The sequence below is a fragment of the Rana temporaria genome, chromosome 4 (assembly GCF_905171775.1).
Source record: "Rana temporaria chromosome 4, aRanTem1.1, whole genome shotgun sequence".
Lineage (NCBI taxonomy): Eukaryota > Metazoa > Chordata > Amphibia > Anura > Ranidae > Rana > Rana temporaria.
The window spans coordinates 199,283,239-199,301,914 of NC_053492.1; the positions used below are offsets into that span (position 1 = coordinate 199,283,239).

At 45.1% G+C, this 18,676-nt stretch overlaps 1 protein-coding gene across 8 annotated transcripts in view; it reads right to left on the reverse strand.

Annotated features, from left to right (window-relative positions):
* The window catches only part of RUBCN (rubicon autophagy regulator), a 62,092-nt gene that overhangs the window by 33,902 nt on the left and 9,514 nt on the right, over positions 1-18,676 (reverse strand). For 7 of the 8 annotated variants that reach the window (XM_040349668.1, XM_040349675.1, XM_040349674.1 and 4 more), the window contains exons 4-7: positions 14,939-15,095; positions 12,801-12,907; positions 11,731-11,887; positions 10,931-11,392 (exon numbers count right to left, since the gene is read on the reverse strand). In XM_040349668.1, the coding sequence (XP_040205602.1) occupies positions 10,931-11,392; positions 11,731-11,887; positions 12,801-12,907; positions 14,939-15,095 (883 nt within the window). The remainder of the gene's footprint in view (positions 1-10,930; positions 11,393-11,730; positions 11,888-12,800; positions 12,908-14,938; positions 15,096-18,676) is intronic. The other variant, XM_040349669.1, reaches the window with a different exon arrangement.

Below are 18,676 nucleotides of genomic sequence, written 5' to 3' on the forward strand. Positions count from 1 at the left end.
CTGAATTCCTCCACAGCAAGCTGCCCACGTGACAATCATGCATGTGAAGAAGCCGGGACAGCTCCACGCACACGCACGTGCACAGTGGATAGCTCAGTGGAAGGGATTCCCCCATCAACTATGTGTTGATGGGGAAATCAAGTGATTTTGGTTGCAGGAAACAAAATCGCACCATCTATGGCCCGCATTACACTTTAAGGGGACTACTCTCTTCTTCTTGGTCTAAGAAGTACTGATACACAAAAGATTAAAGGAACACTAAAGGTTCGTTTTTTTTATTAGATCAATTGATTGCTGTGAGCTAGAGCATTTATATATCACTTACCTCGTTTTTCCTTTTGACCTCCAAAATACAGTAATCCAGGTTTGAAAATGCCATTTCCTGTCTCTCCTCTTCTTGCTTTCCACCAGCATCTGAGCCGTTTTGCATGGTGGAAAGCAGAATGTGCTCACCCCCTCCCTATGACTACATCCCTGTGTGAAGATGCTCTCTTATCCCTCACAGGCATGGAGGCTAAGCCTAATGGGAACTGTAGTTCCCATTAGGCCGTGATGTAGCAAGAATGAATGCGCACCGCAAACCAGGAAGTCAGTGAGAATAACGATTCAGGAGTGACGGAGGTGAATAAAACAGCTCGATTTCAACAGGTATCAAACTAGTTATAATGCAAAACATTACTTTTTACTTTATCAGCAACTGTCAGACTTTAATTTAAGAGGAAAATATTTTTGTCTTTACAACCCCTTTAAGAAAAAAAAATCTGCAAAGACAACAATCTTTCGGCTTCACGCCAGGAACCCTACTGCGCATGCGCGAGGCCCCACTCCTCTCTCTCCTATTGGCCCCGCGGCTGGGGGAGGATGAGGACAGAGCCCCGTGGTGACATCACGGGCCACTGGCTGCCGCCGGACTTCCGGAAGTGGGATACCTGTCCCCCTCCCCCCGAACGGTGCTAATTGTGGCACCGGAGGGGGGGGGGAAGAATCAGATGAGCGGAAGTTCCAGTTTAGGGTGGACCTCCGCTTTAAGAAGTGGAGTTCGGCTTTAATTTGTTAACGAAGTCCATCTAAATGGTATAGCGCATCCAATATCACTCTTTTCCCTACGCCAGGAAATGTGCTACTGGTCGGATCACCAGGTAAAAATCAAAAACTGGTTTCGATACACTTTATAGAATGATCTGTCCACTAATTACATCATCGATCTCCCGAGAAAGACTGCTGAAAGCTTGTGGTCAACATGCTCACTACATGTTGTGTGTATGTACAGTATATGCACAGTCTGACTCTGAACCATGTTATTATCACCAGGTCTATGCACCAAGCAGACAGCAGGCTTTGTCTTATCTTTACCTCAATAGAACAAGACAAACTGGTCAATCAGCTAGGTGTATCTGCACACAATGAAGACATAATAAATGGCACTCAAACTAACTAGGACCTCTGAAACTCTCTGAAATTATAAGGTTTTCTTTCCCTAATGGGGATCTTCCTGTTCACTTATTGTCCATGTGGATGGGTGTTAGTTTATTTCCTGATTTTTCTCTAACATTTCCAGAACAGGAACACAAACATAATCAGATGTTCTAACACTATTTACTTCAGGCAAAGCTAAAAAAGGGATTTTTAATACAGCTTACCTGTAAAATCCTTTTCTTGGAGTACATCACGGGACACAGAGCGGCATATTCATTACTATGTGGGTTATATGGAGTACCTTCAGGTGATGGACACTGGCAATCTCAAACAGGAAGTGCCCCTCCCTATATAACCCCCTCCCATAGGAGGAGTACCTCAGTTTTGTAGCAAGCAGTATGCCTCCCAAAATGTTCCCCAAAAGAGGGGTGGGAGCTCTGTGTCCCGTGATGTACTCCAAGAAAAGGATTTTACAGGTAAGCTGTATTAAAAATCCCTTTTTCTTTATCGTACATCACGGGACACAGAGCGGCATATTCATTACTATGTGGGATGTCCCAAAGCAATGCTTACAATGAGGGGAGGGAGAACATCTTTCCAAGACAAAAGGATTTAATTTAGAGATATACTCAAATCATAATAAATCCAACTTAGTTGAGAAAAAATAATTTTAAATTTAACTCAAAGGGGAGCCCCCCGGAATCCGAGGGTCTCAAACTGCAGCCCGCAGCACTGCCTGCCCAAAGGCTGTATCAGTATTCCTTCTTACGTCCAACTGGTAGAATTTTGTAAACGTGTGGACAGAAGACCAGGTTGCCGCCTTGCAAACTTGAGCCATAGAGATCTGGTGGTGTGCTGCCCAGGAGGCGCCCATGGCCCTAGTAGAATGAGCCTTTAATGATAACGGAGGAGGCAACCCCTTCAAGCCGTAGGCCTGAGTGATTAACTGTTTAATCCACCTCGAGATGGTGGATTTTGCAGCTGCCTGCCCCTTCTTGGGCCCATCCGGTAAAATGAACAACACATCTGTTTTCCGGATCTTCTCTGTAGCTTTAAGATAGGCCTTCATGGCCCTGACAATATCCAAGGTATGCAGCAACCCTTCCTTTCTGGAAGTAGGTTTAGGAAAGAAGGATGGTAATACCAAATCCTGGTTTAGATGAAAACTGGATATAACCTTCGGTAGGAAGGAAGGATGAGGGCGGAGAACGACCTTGTCCTTATGTAAAATAAGATATGGTTCCTTACAGGATAAGGCTGCCAGTTCCGATACTCTTCTGGCGGAAACTATGGCGACCAAAAATACTAACTTCCTTGTCAGTAAAACCAAAGGAATTTCAGCCAACGGCTCAAAAGGTTGTTTCTGTAAACTTGACCGAACAAGATTTAAATCCCACGGACAAAGCGGGGATTTAACTGGAGGATTAATACGTAAGACCCCTTGAAGGAAGGTCTTAACTAGCGAGTGGGTGGCCAGCGGCCGCTGAAACCACACTGACAAAGCTGAAATCTGTCCCTTGATTGTGCTTAATGCCAGTCATTTGTCCACTCCTAGCTGGAGAAAACGTAATACTCTATCGATGGTAAACTTGCGAGAAAGCCATCGCTTGGACTCACACCAGCCTACATAGGCCTTCCAGACCCTGTAATAAATCACCCTAGAGACCGGTTTCCTGGCTCTGATTAGGGTAGAGATTACTTTTTGAGACAGACCTCTACCCCTGAGAATCAGGGATTCAGCCTCCAGGCCGTCAAATTTAGATGCCGTAAGGCAGGGTGGAGGATCGGACCTTGCGATAGCAGGTCTGGCCGTAGAGGAAGAGTCCAAGGGTCTCCCACTACCATCTTCAGGATTAGTGAATACCATGCCCTTCTGGGCCATGCTGGAGCTACCAGGATGACTGGTATGTGCTCCACCCTGATCCTGCGCAGCAGGCGGGGTAGTAACTGGAGCGGGGGAAATACATAAAGAAGTTTGAACTGATGCCAAGGGCAAACCAGCGCATCGGTTCCGCAGGCCATCGGATCCCTTGAGCGGGATATGAACCTGTCTAGCTTCTTGTTGAGTCTCGATGCCATGACATCCACGTCCGGCACTCCCCATCTTTGGCAGAGTGCTTGAAAGATTTGTGGATGTAGAGACCATTCCCCCGGCAACAGAGTCTGGCGACTTAAGAAGTCCGCCTGAAGGTTGTCCACTCCTGGAATAAATATTGCCGATATGCAGGGCACATGAGCCTCTGCCCACAGGAGAATCAAGCTCGCCTCTCTCTGAGTGGCTTGACTCTTGGTTCCCCCTTGGTGATTTATGTATGCCACGGCCGTGGCATTGTCTGATTGAATTCTCAACGGGAACCCCTGCAATTTGGACGTCCAAGCCCTGAGGGCTAGTCGAGCAGCTCTGAGCTCCAAGATGTTGATGGGCAACTGCCTCTCTGGCTTTGCCCAAGTACCCTGGCGAGTGCAACCATCCAAAATTGCTCCCCAGCCCGTCAGGCTGGCGTCCGTGGTTACTATCTTCCAAGCCACTGGGCTGAAAGACTTCCCCTTCACTAGATTCTGAGGGTCTAAACACCAACATAGACTTTGTCGGACTCTTGATGAGAGCGGCAAAGGGATATCTAAGGCCTGTGGCCTCCTGCTCCATGCTGACAGGATGGCTGCCTGCAGGATGCGAGTGTGGCTCTGGGCGTACGGTACCGCCTCGAATGTGGCCACCATCTTGCCTAGTAACCGCATACATAGGCGAATAGTCGGTTCTTTCTTGCTTAGAACCAGTAGGATTAAAACCTTGATGGCTTTGACCTTTATCAGAGGTAGAAACACCCTTTGTTGTTCTGTGTCTAACCTCATGCCGAGATATTCCAACTGCCTTGTGGGCTGGAATGCCGACTTCTCTCGATTTAGGACCCAGCCGAACCTCTCGAGGTACTGGACCGTGAGGGCCACTGCTCGTTCCAAGCCAGGAGACGAGTGATCTATGACTAGGAGGTCGTCCAGGTACGCTAGGATCGTGACCCCTTGGATCCTTAGCCTGGCTAGGATAGGAGCTAGGACCTTCGTGAACACCCGGGGGGCCGTAGCCAACCCAAAGGGAAGCGCCACGAATTGGAAATGACGCGAAGCCACCATAAAGCGTAGAAATCTTTGATGTGGCTGATAAATTGGAACATGAAGGTAGGCATCCTTTATGTCTATGGATGCCATGAAGTCGTCCTTCTGGAGTGTGGCAGCTGCTGACCGCACGGATTCCATCCGAAATGAGCGGACCTTTAGGTATGCATTTACCATCTTTAGGTCCAAAATTGGCCTGACATCTCCATTGGACTTCGGGATGATGAATAGGTTGGAGTAGAAACCCAGCCCTTGTTCTAGGACTGGTACCTCTACTATTACCTCCTGGGAGAGTAGAAGATTCAATGCCGCCATTAATGCGGCTCCCTTCTCCGGATCGTTTGGAACCCTTGACTCCTGGAAATGAGGAGGAGGAAACTTTAGGAAGTCTAGTTTGTAGCCCGTAGCCACGGAAGACCGTACCCATCAGTCGGGAATGCTGGCTTCCCAAACCTCTGAAAAGAGACGCAGCCTTCCCCCCACCCCCGTGGGTGGGGGCGCCCCTTCATAAGGTCGGCTTGGGGGCTGGTTTTGCTGGTTTGCGAAACCACTGCTTCTTGCCTCTAGCGGCCTGTCCCTGCGATTTGTTGTTGAAGTTAAAGTTTGATCTAGCAGGAGGCCGTCGATACTGTTTGGCATTAGAGGGCCCCTGCCCAGGGGAGTGCTGTCGTTTAAACGCAGGCCCCTGAAATTTTTTCTTGGTTGGCAAAAGAGTACTTTTGCCGCTTGAAATGGTCTGAATGTATTTATCCAGGTCTTCTCCGAAGAGTCGTCCTCCATGGAAGGGGAACCCTACCAGGAGCTTCTTGCATGGGGGCTCGGCCTCCCAGCTCTTTAACCATAAGAGTCTTCTCATATGGATAAGGGATAACGATAAACGTGACGCTTGCTGGATAGAATCCTTAATCGCATCTACCGTAAAGCGTATGGCCCTAGGAACATCCGAAAATTCTTCTGCCTGCTGGGCAGGAATAAGTTTAAGCATCTGCTTAGTTTGATCCAATAATGCTGGCTGCACTACTGCCCCTGCAGTAGTGAAGGAGCTTTTAAGTAGTGCTTCCAAGCGTTTATCAACCGGATCCTTGAACACCTGTATGTTTTCTACAGGGCATGTTAAAGATTTGTTAACACATGAGATGGCTGCGTCCACCGCCGGGGTTGCCCATCTCTTGGAAAATTTATCTTCCATAGGATATAAGGCAGAGAATCTTTTAGGTGGTAAAAAGATTCTATCTGGCTTGGTCCAATCTTGGAACATAACTTCCTCTAGCAGAGGATGGATCGGAAAAACTGCGTTGTTTTGAAGCGCCTTTAGTGAGCCCAAAGCTGAAACAGTCGATACTTGGAGATCTGGTACTGGCAAGTTGAATGCACTATGGACCAAGTCCGTTAAGGCTTGAACCCACCAGCTCTCCCCTTGGGAGGCTGCCCCAGACTCCCCTGTATCCGGATCCTCGATCCCCGAACCTGCTTGGTCCTTGTTCAAGAGGTCGTCCAATTCCCCTGCGGAAAGGACCTCCTCCTCTGAGGGTCCACGCTCGGGCGACGGAGATCTATTCCGTTTTCTGCCCCGCATAGCCTTGGCTATCATCTTTTCCATTCTTTTTTCCATCTCCTTTAAGGAGGTGGACAGTACCTCGTCCGTGACCACCCTAGGGTTGGACTGACCCGTGCCAGCTCCAGCCCCAGATCCCGATGGTCCCATCAAGGCTCCCTCTCGGGAAAGCAGCGGCATAACTTTGTCCGAGACCTCAGACTCTCTGGGGGAATCCCCACCTCTTGTACCCTCTGAACCAGACGCCATGGTACAATACCGAGGTACGCCCGCTAACTTATTGGTGTTTGGAACTATAAATAGTTATTGCCCAAAAACCCGTTTGGGGGATAAAAAATGCCTTCTTTCCCTTTAATGTTTTTTTTTTTTCTTTTTTTTTCAAACCTAAGAGAGAAAAAACATTCTGTCCCCCTTAGTAGTATTGCCAAAAAACTGCTGAGATAGAAAAGAACAGCCTAACTCTAGGCTCCAGGACAGTCTTATTGAAGACTGTAATATCTGTTTCGGCCACTGTGTGTCCTCGGCACCCGTGCTGCCGCTCTGGTCTCTTCCTCTCTCAGTTCCAGCATACACTGAGCTGGCAACAAATGGAAGGGCCGCCCCTTCCTTTAACATGCTGGCCCGCCCTTCCCCCTCAGCTAACGGCGCGAAATTGTGCCCATATCACGGGGACGCGCGCGCGCCTGCCGGGGGGGGGGGGGGGGGGGGGGGAAGGAGACCACACGAGGAGGCAGTTTGTCCTGTCTCCAGGCTAGGAGGAAAAACCATGGCAGCAATCGCCTGGAGGCTTTGCAGGTAAGCACAGCTCTCTTTACACACACACACACACAAGCTTCTTTCTCAATGTTTACAATACTACCAGGGAGTTCACCTTTTATGGGGAATACACATAGAGCCATCCTATCTTTAAGATATGTGACTTACTTTGCTAGATGCAGCGCATAACTTTAGGCATGTCCCCTGTGAACCCCCCAGAAAAACCTGCTAAGAACCAAGTTCCGCAAGTTTCCCCTTCACTTACCTGCTCCATGCCGCAGGACTTTGCAAAGCAAGAGGCCCAATCTTCCCCCATCTCCGTGGGGCATTGACCTTCAGGCCCTGGGTTCCTATGAAGGATCCACTGTCCTGGGCCCATAAAGCACTCTGGCAACAGAAACATTAGGCCCCCAAAGGTTTCTAAGTTCTGGGCCCAGGGTCCAGCTCTCTAAAAAGAAAAGCATTATGGGCTATACCCCCTTTGGTTTGGGGTCCGGTTACTGACCACTTTAGCGCTGAGGCCTTTGGACAGAACCGGTTAGCCCACCTAATCCCAAGGATGTGGAGGCGAGCTAAACCATGACCAACACCTAAGACACTGGCGTAAAAACTGAGGTACTCCTCCTATGGGAGGGGGTTATATAGGGAGGGGCACTTCCTGTTTGAGATTGCCAGTGTCCATCACCTGAAGGTACTCCATATAACCCACATAGTAATGAATATGCCGCTCTGTGTCCCGTGATGTACGATAAAGAAAACACATATGTTTTTGAATAGAATTGAACTTTAAAAAGGAATTCAGGCAAGAAAAATAAAAAGAGATTAAAAAAATACATACCGTATTTTCCGGCGTATAAGACGACTTTCTGGATGCAAAAACATGCATCCAAAGTCGGGGGTCGTCTTATACGCAGGGTACGGTCTCAGTACTCACTTTTTTTTTCCCAGCGGTGACAGTCTCCATACGGCGAGTGCGAGCGTGAATGATTTCAAAGCCGCGCCTTCTCTTCAGAGTGTTCTGTGATAGGAGGAACAAAAATCTTCCCAGCAGCGCCTCCGTTCTGTGTTCCTCCTATCACAGATGCCTTCTCATCCTCGGACGAGATGAGAAGACGTCCGTGATAGGCGGAAACAGAACAGAGGCGCTGCTGGGAAGATTTTTGTTCCTCCTATCACAGAGGAATGTAATGGCACAGTGAGATTTGAAAAAGCCTGTTTCTGTCAGCGGTTCTGGCTCCCCCTCAGCTTCCAGAAAGACCAGAAGGAAGGGGGTAGTCTTATACAGTGAGTATATCCCAAAATCAAAATTTTTCCTGGAAAATTAGGGGGTCGTCTTATACGCCGAGTCGTCTTATACGCCGGAAAATACGGTAAATATAAAATGCCTTCATATCTTTCTGATTACAGGTCATGGCACAATGTGTGAATGAGCCCCAAGTCCAGCACCTCCTGTCCCAGTTGCTATATTAATCACCCGCAGTAACTTAGAGTGTGCCAACAAAGTATTAGATCAAACATTGTGCAATATAGAAATGCCAAGGATCGGACCAGCATGTGTACAAACATGAAGACCTTAGAGCACAAACCGGTCTTTGGGGTTATAGGCACCTTATACCTTATCAGATTGTCTGCAATGGAATCCCAGTGTCAAGCCTGAATCGTTACTATATTCAGTGCTTTAACTGTCCTCCTATAGGTTCCAATTAGACTTTTTATTGCATTTTTTTTGGCTAAACCTTAAGGCTGGGTTCACACTATTTCCAAATGGATGTGGTTTTCTCCGCATCCAATTCGCATGACAGGAGAGTGCGACCGGCTCTCAATGGAGTTCACGCAGCTCGGGGATGGCCCACGGTCCGCATTGAAGAAGGGTCCCGTGTATCTTTGGCTCAGTTTCAGGTCGGAATTCGGACCTGAAACGGTGAACAGGGACTCACCGGACCCCATGCTGCAAGCCGCGCCACACACAGTGTGAACCCAGCCTCATTATTGACCTGAGCTCCAGGATTTTTGTAAACAAAATAACCTTGGCAGTGAAATCCACTCACGGAATTGCAAAGGTAACTGCTTGTCAAGTCTAGGGGTAGAGGAAAAAGCTGTAATGTGCATTCTTCACGCCAGCAAGCTTCTGGCACTATTTTCTTTCCTCCCTGGCGCTCAGGGTTGGGGGGGGGGGAAGATCCCCCGTCATTCTCACCTGCAATGCAGCACTACCGGTCCTGCATTGTATGCGATGACATCAGAGTGCATCCACCAGCTGCAGCACTGAAGAGGAGAGGTTTTGTGGAGACTGGTCCCACACATGGTAGAAGCATGCCAGAGCAAGGGATTACAGCTTTCACTTCTACCTCAAGATTTAAAGTGATACTAAACACACACACTGATTATTGACATTGTCCCTTCTATTTCTGTATATGGATGATGTCACTGTAAATATTATAATAAAAGATAAATCTAAAGTACCTTTTTCCTAATTCGATATACAGCTGTCACATGACCCAGATCTTTCCCAGCCTGTCTGCAGGGAAACATAAGCAGGAGGAGCCTCTAGTCCTCTGCTGGTCACATGTTCAAAATAGGAAAAAAAACACAGACTTTGGAATACAGAGTAAAAATGTAAGATCAATAAACTGTTTTAAATTGTCATACAAATATATAAATCTTTATTATTTTTTGGCAATAACATGGTGAGGGCGGATTTCTGCCAGTCACAGGCTGTCTCGCGTCCCTCAGCCTGTGTCTTAGAATAGGAGGGAGGTAAAGCCACCATTAATCTACATCCCTCCCCCATTGTGTTTAGCTGGTTAGTGGGCATGGAGGAGGGAAGGAGTGGGCTGTCATTTACCATAGTGCATACGCCACATGTGTGACTTTATAGTCACATGGGATGCTCAGATGAATTGGGAGGAAATGCTCAGCATAGAAACTCACTGAAAACTGAGCATGTGCAGAGTTGCCTTCACAGTTGCAAAATCCCTAGCTGCACTGGGGACAGGATGGCAGGATCAACCAGGTTTTTTGCAGAATACAGTAAACAGATCTCATAGTGAATGAGTATGAAATGCTGTAAAACACCATTTATAGTTTTTTTCATGATGTGGGTTTAGTAACACTCAACAAGCAGTTAACATTTGCAGTGTGTGTGTGTGTGTGTTTATTTTTTCAAGAATTCAGCTGTATTTTACAATTTTGAGTAAAATATACAAAATGTATTAAAACAAGTATAGTGGGGTTGATTTACTAGTCCCTTGGCTCTTTTAACCCCCGCTGCACTGAAAGATCACAGCGGTGGCGAGGATAGAATACAACTAATTCTGCAACCATCAGCACTAGGGACAAATTACTAAAATTGCAGAGTGCAAAATCTGGTGCAGATCTGCATAGAAACCAATCAGCTTCTGCCTTTTTTTTTTTTTTTTTTTAACAAAACTTAAAGAGGGGGTTCACCCTATATAAAAAAAAAAAAAAAAAAAAAAATTCTAGCATTAAATTAAGCATAGTAGCGTGAGCTACAGTATGCCTTTATTTTTATTTTTTGCCCGGTACTCAGTGTTTAATCCTATAGTGAAGATTCAATGGGCGTTCCTATCCAGAGGGAAGATGATTGACGGCCGGCTATGGCGCGTCACGCTTCTCCGCAAATAGCCGAAATAGGACTTGGCTCTTCACGGCGCCTGCGCCTAGTCTGTGCGCAGGCGCCGTATAGCGCCGTGAAGATCCGAGACCTACTCCAGCTATTTTCGGGGAGCGTGACGCGCCATAGCCGGCCGTCAATCATCTTCCCTCAGGATAGGAATGCCCATTCCCCGCGGAGAGTCTGAATCTTCACTATAGGATTAAACAGTGAGTACGGGGCAAAAAAAAATAAAGGCATACTGTAGCTCGCGCTACTATGCTTAATTTAATGCTAGAATGTTGTTATTGAGGGTGAACCACCGCTTTAATTGAACAAGCTGAAGTTAGAAGCAAATTGGCTACCACGCAGAGCTGCACCAGATTTTGCACTCTGCAGTTTTAGTAAATCTCCCCCTGTGTATCAATAGGGCACATGATCAAAACAGTCAAAACTAATAAATGAAAAGTTCTTACCTTGATTTTTCCCAATAGTCACATTGGTGTCAGAATGCGAGCGCATGTGACTCTTTTTGACATGCTTTGGCAAGTTACAGATCTGCCCCTCTGAAAAGCTGGAGCGGCGTGGGACAGAGAGCAGAGACAGGCTGGGGATAACCGGTGTTGTCTGAACTGGTGTATCCGGCGGTTGAGAACCAGTGAAGAGATTTGAGCTGCTACTGCTCTGCGTTGATGCTCTGCGGCTCATGTTTCCAATAGCCAGGTACTCAGGACCATCATCTGCCTCACTCGAAGGGTCGTCTGGGCTAAGAGTCTCTTCACTGTGGCTGGTTAAAGTGCTTATACTCATTTCGCTAACAGGAGAAAAGGGTTCATGAGGCGACAAGTCATGGATGGCAGGATTGGACTCGTTCACAGGCAAAGATACACTCACTTTATAAACATTATTTTGTTGATCAACCAAGCTGGAGTCCAAGTCTGAAAAAAAAAAATATACAAAATTCTGAAATACTTTGAATAAATTACCAAAGATATCATATTATGCAGACTCTCACAATTCAGCTGTTTTTGGGTCACTGATCGCATCACGCTATGCAAGCTTTTAAACTAGCGTTCACTTACATATCCAGCAATAAAAACAGGCTATTAAGTAAAACTTTGCTTGGGCTTCCTACTGTGCAAGATTTTTTTTTTGGCTTCCAACAAAGCGGTTACAGGTCATATGCAAAAAACTATAAAACAATAAGTGTTTGCTGCTTCATTCCTAACAGCGTCATCAGAGTCATCTGGTCCATTGAAAATAGTGGAAGCCTCACCCTCATAACTCATACCATTGCTGGGAAGAGTGGCTGGACCTTGCAGGCTGTTATACATGGAATGGTTTGGACTCCCCGTGTAGGGGATGAATGGTGTAACAGGTAGAGTCAGACTTAAACTCTTTCCGGAAACTGTGAACTCTCTCTTGCCAGCAAGCTGAAAAAAGAAAAAAAAAAAAAAAAAAAACACAATACAAAAGACATTAAATTTCAAAAAATATTTTTTATATATATATTATATATATATATATATATATATATATATATATATATATATATACACATATATATATATATATACACATACACACACACACATACATACACACACACACAAACAAAACAGCGACAAATTTTGGGGGAAAATTTTTTTTTTTTATAAATATATATAAAAAAAAACAAAAAAAACAAAAACAAAAACACACAATATTTTTTACTTTTTGTTAAAATTAAATGACCCCCAAAAAGTAAAAATAAATTTACAATAAGCATATATTGATTCATTTGCGCAAAAGTTATAGCACCTACAAAATAGGTTATTGACTTATATCTTTTTTTTTTACTAGTAATGGCGTTGATCTGCGATTTTTATTGTGACTGTGACATTGCGGCGGACAGATCGGACACATTTGACACTATTTTGGGACCACTGACATCAGACCGATCAGTGTTCCTATATACTAGGAACACATGATCCGTCTCCTTTCCCCTGACAGGAGGTGGATCTGTGTGTTTACACACACACACACACACACACACACACACACACACACACACACACAGATCCATGTTCCTGCTCTGTTGCAAGCGATCGCGGGTGACGGCGGGCTTCGAGGCTGCTGGACAAGCGCATCGGCTCCTCTGTGACGCGGCGACGCACGCGCGCCCCCTATACTGTTGGGAAGCCGAGGATGTCAAATGACGCCCACCCAGGATGGAAGATCCCATCTGCAAACGTCCTAGGACTATGGCCGGTAGTGAAGTGGATAAGTAAATACAAACTCCAGGCAAGCAGCCAGCTAATACAACTGAAATATATATAGCCAGACAGTCAGTTAAGAGCAACTCACCACAGATGTGTCTATTTGGGCCAATAACCTGGGGTTATTCTGCTCCACTGCCTCCAAGCACTGGAACATGGCTGTTACATATCTGTCACTCAACAGGAAGGCTGTATCTGTAATAGAAATAAAACAGTTGCTTGTTTTGTACCGGTTACAAAATTTCTTAAATTCACTTAATGTTGATAGTATTACATACAGCTTTATCTTAGTCTAACTATGACTTATGTGACAAATTTTCCTGGAAAGATGATTGTTACTTCCATAGAAATGTATACGATATGTCGAATGGATAATATCTTTACTTGTAGTGCATGTTGGACTTTTGATCCGTCTGTCTACCCATTTTTATTTTCATGCTCAATAAAAGTCGTTTTGATTCAAAAAGAAATGTATACGATATGTTGCACAAGCTGTAATGCACATGTTTGATATAACTAATAAAAACTTAGTATAAAAAAAAAAGAAGAAAAAAACACAGTGGAGGTGCATGGAAGTGAGAGAAGTTGTAATTTTTTATAGGTACCAACATGACATTCTCTAGTTGGCCAATGCTTTAGATATTAAAGTGCATCTAAACCCACAAACAAAAAATTGAATGTATTGCACCTTACCAGTCCTTGAATATGGTGGCTATATTAGTTTTCTTTTTTTTTCCCCAAACGATTTATTTTTATTTTAACCTGGTAATCCTGCCATTAACCAACTTCATGTTTTATGCCACGTACACACGATCAGGCTTTTGCCTGGCCAAATCACATCGGAATTCCGACGGAATTCCATCAGAGAAAAATAGAACATGTTCTATATCTAAACTCTGATGAAAAAACTCTGGTGGGGCTACACGCGATCGGAATATCCAATGGAAAAAGTCAGTCGGGGGGGAGCGAGCACCTGCCCCACTGAACCATACCATGTCACATGCCCTCGACACGGAGGGGGGCCCCCAAAGCACCTTGTCCCCCATGTTGATGGGGACAAAAGGCCTCTTCCCCACTACCCTAGCTGGTGGTTCTGGGGGGTCTGGGGCAGGGGGCTTATTGGAATCTGTAGCCCCCTTTAACAAGGGGGCCGCTAGATCCTGCCCCCCCCCCATGTTAATGTGTAGGAGGTACATTGTACCCCTACTCATTAAAAAAAAAAAAAAATTGGTCATTTATAATCACAAGAAATTTAAACATCCCTTGTGATAGAAATAATGCATGACAGGTCCTCTTTGTGGAGAGATCTAGGGTCTATAAGACCCAAGATATCTCTTGTACCCTGAAAAGCAGGAGAGAAAAAAACAAAAAAACAAACACACACTGATCTCTGCTTTCTAAGGGGGAAAATGGTTTACGTCTGCCAGAGCTGGAAGTGACTTCTTGACGTTGCTTCCTGCCTCTCAGAGTCATAGAGATGGCTGAGGACCAGACAGTCCTCGGCCAGCTCTGTCAGATTAGACATCTGGCTTTCCAAACACAAGGGAGACCTCGGAATGGCGTCAATGGGTGGTGGGAGGGGGGGCATCCCCTCTCGCTGTCTGTAAAAACCATCCAGCGGCCAATAAGTCACTAGGGTGGATTTTACATTGTAGAGAATCGCTTGCTGCAAAAAAAAAAAAGTTATCTGGAAGATGCCTGTAGCCGCAGCCATCAGCCAGATACCGCCACAATGTCATATGACGTCATGGGGGTGGGAAGTGGTTAAATGGCTACAGTATACCAATTAAACCAAAATACTTTAATTTCATGTTCTGGTGTCAAATAACTACAAACCGTTAGACTTTTATTTTAGAAACATGTTATTAGACGAGGAACAACATTTCACTCCATGCCTGGTTACATCCTTTGCATGCCTGCTTTATCTGCAAAGCTGCAACAAAATTTCACCTACAAAATCAAATGACTGCTAGAGCCTGCCATCTTTTATGGTATGAAGTAGAATGACCAAAACTTAAAAGCGCAATTCCAGGCTATTACCAAGCTTAACCCTGCTCCCTCCTGTCACAATGGGGGATCAGGGGGGTGAGTGGGGGCTACCACGTTAGTATCATGTTGTTACTAAAAGGTGAACTTGGCCTTTAATACTATTTATTGTATGAACATTCTCAAATCCTTTCATAAACCAGCCTCATAGTGTATATACAGTATATAGGATGTCAGTACCTGAATAGAACTTCTTGGTGTACGGTCTGTTCCCAAGCAGGGACTTTAGCTGAGCTGAGAGGCTGTGGACTTGGAGACTGTGCTGTAACCACAATTTTCCGTTGTCCTCACTGGAGCCGTCGCCGTTCCTCTGATTGCTCTCACAGAAGCGAAGGAACTAAAGAGAACAGTACAGAAATGGAATAAAAAAAAAAAATAACACCTCACTAAAGCATAATTATTTTTTATTGTCTGTCATAATGTATTCAAATTGTGTCTAATGCTGCAACACAATTACAGTATAGGAGATGAAGGGTAGCCCCACCAACATAATCATTTCAGCATCTCAGAGCTTTTTTTGGCACAGATACTGGGTGGTCACAGCACCAATTCAGAAGCAGGAGTGGATAAACTGATCATAGTAATGTAAACTTGGATCCTAAAGTGAATAACCTGGTTTTTATAGGTGAAGGTTAGGAATAAGGCCAGGATTACATTTTAGGAAGTTCATTGTTAGGTTTCAGAGTTAAGTCCATGTGTTAAGAGTTAATTTTCAGGGCTAGGTTAAAGGGACACTTTTTTTTTTTTAAAGGTTCCCTTTTTTATTTTTATTTTTTAACAAACAAGTCATACTTGCCTCCACTGTGCAGCTCGTTTTACACAGAGTGGCCCCGATTCTCATCTTCTGGGGTCCCTCAGCAGCTGTGTCGGCTCCTCCCCGCAAGAACTAACCCCCTTCATGGGAGCTCTCTCCCATGGGGGTTAGTTCTTGCAGGCACGCTCCCGTGATACAGCCGTCGACTGCATCACTCTGCCCCGCCCCCCATCATTGATTTGATTGACAGCAGTGGGTGCCAATGGCTGCGCTGCTATCAATCAACCAATGAATGAGCCGAGAAGCCAACGCATTCACGGCGTGGGACTTTCGAGGGGGGTCAGGTAAATAAACAGGGGGGCCACTAATCTTTGGATGTTTTTTCACCTTCCTGCATAGAATGCAGGAAGGTGAAAAAACATTTACCTTTACAGCCTGCTTTACTAGGCATTTGAGGCGTGTTAAAAGCATTTGCCTTTTTTTAATGCCAGTGGGAAGCGGGCCCAACAATCCAAATTAAAGCGGAGTTCCACCTAAAAATAAATAAATACGTCAGCAGCTACATATACTGCAGCTGCTATTTTTAAAATACTTTTACAATAAGGACACTTACCTGTCCAGGGCGCCCGCGATGTCCTCACCCGAAGCCGATCTGTCCACTCGGCTCCAGGTGCAGGCATTGCTAGTAAGGGGATCAGGAAATGAAGCCTTTGTGGCTTCACAGACTGGTTCCCTACTGCGCATGCGCGAGTTGCAATGGGACCTGTGTGTCTCCCAGAAGACAGCAGGGGGGAGACGGAAGGAGGGGCCAGACATGGCGTGGATCCCTGCAGATGCTGTGGCGATCTTTCCTATTACACAGGTATCTGCTCCCCCCTTCCCCTGAAAGGTGCCAAATGTGACACCAGGGGGGGAATTTGGAGAGCAGAAGTTTAATTTTTGGGTGAAATTTCACTTTAAGACATCTAAACAAGTCACATATTTACACGTCAGCATTTATTTATACACACGTCTTTGCGTTTGCCTGTGTGTTCTCAAAGCATAATTAATGCATAAAAAGCACTTGACTAAATGCAGCTCATTGTGCCCAATGAGAATGCTGTATAATTAATGCATAGAGTGGGGTAAGAGAACTTGTGGACAATAACTCATTGACTAATACAGCCTGAATATCCCCTGCACAAAGAACGCACTACACTAATGCCTGTAGATACCAAGCCTGCCAGGAAGCCTATTTGCATTGCATTATTTCCGTCTTGCGTTATTAACATATTTGCTGTATTTAACCTCTTGTGGTCTGAAAGTAAAATAGACCACAAAATCATCCAAACATACTAGACAGCTGTAAGAAACAGAAGATCTATACCCTCAAGCTGGAAATAGAACTCAAAGCTTTCCACCATGTATGCAGCAGGCAGAAACTGTCACTATATGTGAGTCACCATCAGCAGCTCAGCCCAGGTGACGATGGTGGGAGATTGTGAAACACAATGACTCAATTTATTAGTGAGCATACTCCACAGAAAGACTACTTTAGCAATCTGTTTAGGTGTGGCTTCAAATTCTCAGCATGACATACAGCCTATTACAGCAGAATATAGAAAGAAACTATAATTAGCATACGAGTCGAAAGCTTCTGTTGTTCTCTGTAGCCATTAATAGATCACTACATGTATTTTTTATTAAATGCAAGCGGTGCAAAAGTTTCACCCGATATCAGTCTCTTTTAGTCCCTGTATAAGAGCAAGAAGCCAGTCAGTTTATGTGCCAATAAGGAGTATGCTGATGAGAGGAGAGAGCAAAGTGACACAAACATGCACTCATCACTGTGCTACTTCTGCCATCACTGTCCAGTCATTGGACGGGGGTTTGTCCAGGATAACCTGGGCTTAGAGGAAGCGCGTTAAATGATGCTAATCATCTGGCTGAGGACATCTAGTTACATAAAAAAGTACTATGGGGGAAATCTCTGGATTAAGGGGACTATTGCAGAAAAAGCTGGGCTTGTTATGTTATTTAACCACTTAAGGACAGAAGGTGTTTTTCAGATTCGGTGTTTACAAGACTAAAACAGTTTTTTTGCTAGAAACTTACTTAAAACCCCCAAACATTATATATTTTTTTTTTCCTAACACCCTAGAGAATAAAATGACGGTCATCGCAATACATTTTGTAACACCGTATTTGCGCAGCGGTCTTACAAGCGCACTTTTTTGAATTAAAAAATAAGACAACAATAAATTTGGCCCAATTTTTTTATATATTGTGAAAGATGATGTTACGCCGAGTAAAATGATACCCAACATGTCACGCTTTAAAATTGCGCCCGCTTGTGGCATGGCGTCAAACTTTTACCCTTAAAAATCTCGATAGGCGACGTTTAAAAAATTCTATAGGTTGCATTTTTTGAGCTACAGAGTAGCTCAAAAAATTCTATAGGTTGCATTTTTTGAGCTACAGAGTAGCTCTAGGGCTAGAATTATTGCTCTCGCTCTAACAATCGCGGCGATACCTCACTTGTGTGGTTTGAACACCTTTTTCATATGCGGGCGCTACTCGCGTATGCGTTCGCTTCTGCGCGCGAGCTCGTCGGGACGGGGCGCTTTAAAAAAAATATTTTTCTGTTTTCTTATTTATTTTTATTGATTTTATTATGTAAACATTCCTTGTAATAGAAAAAAGCATGACAGGTCCTCTTAAATATGAGATCTGGGGTCAAAAAGATCTCAGATCTCATATTTAGACTTAAATGCAAGAAAAAAAAAAAAAAAAAAAAGGAAAATTTGTCATTTAAAAAAAATGACAACAAAAAAATTTGTCTCTTTAAGACGCTGGGCGGGACTGACGTTTTGACGTCACTTCCGCCCAGCAAAGCTATGAAGACGGGTGGGGGCCATCTTGCCCTCCCTCAAGTCCTCACACATCAGGCAGCAGCACCCAATCTCCTCCACCGCTACCGACGGCTCCGGTAAGCGGCGGAGGGCGCGGGAGAGCGGCGGGAGGGGGGGGCCCCTCTCCCGCCACCGATAACGGCGATCTCGCGGCGAATCTGCCGCGGAGACCGCCGGTATCGTTTACAGGCCCGCCCACTGAAAAGATGGATACCTCGGTTGTGGCAGCAGCTGCTGCCGTTACCGAGATATCCATCTTTAAAAACAGGACGT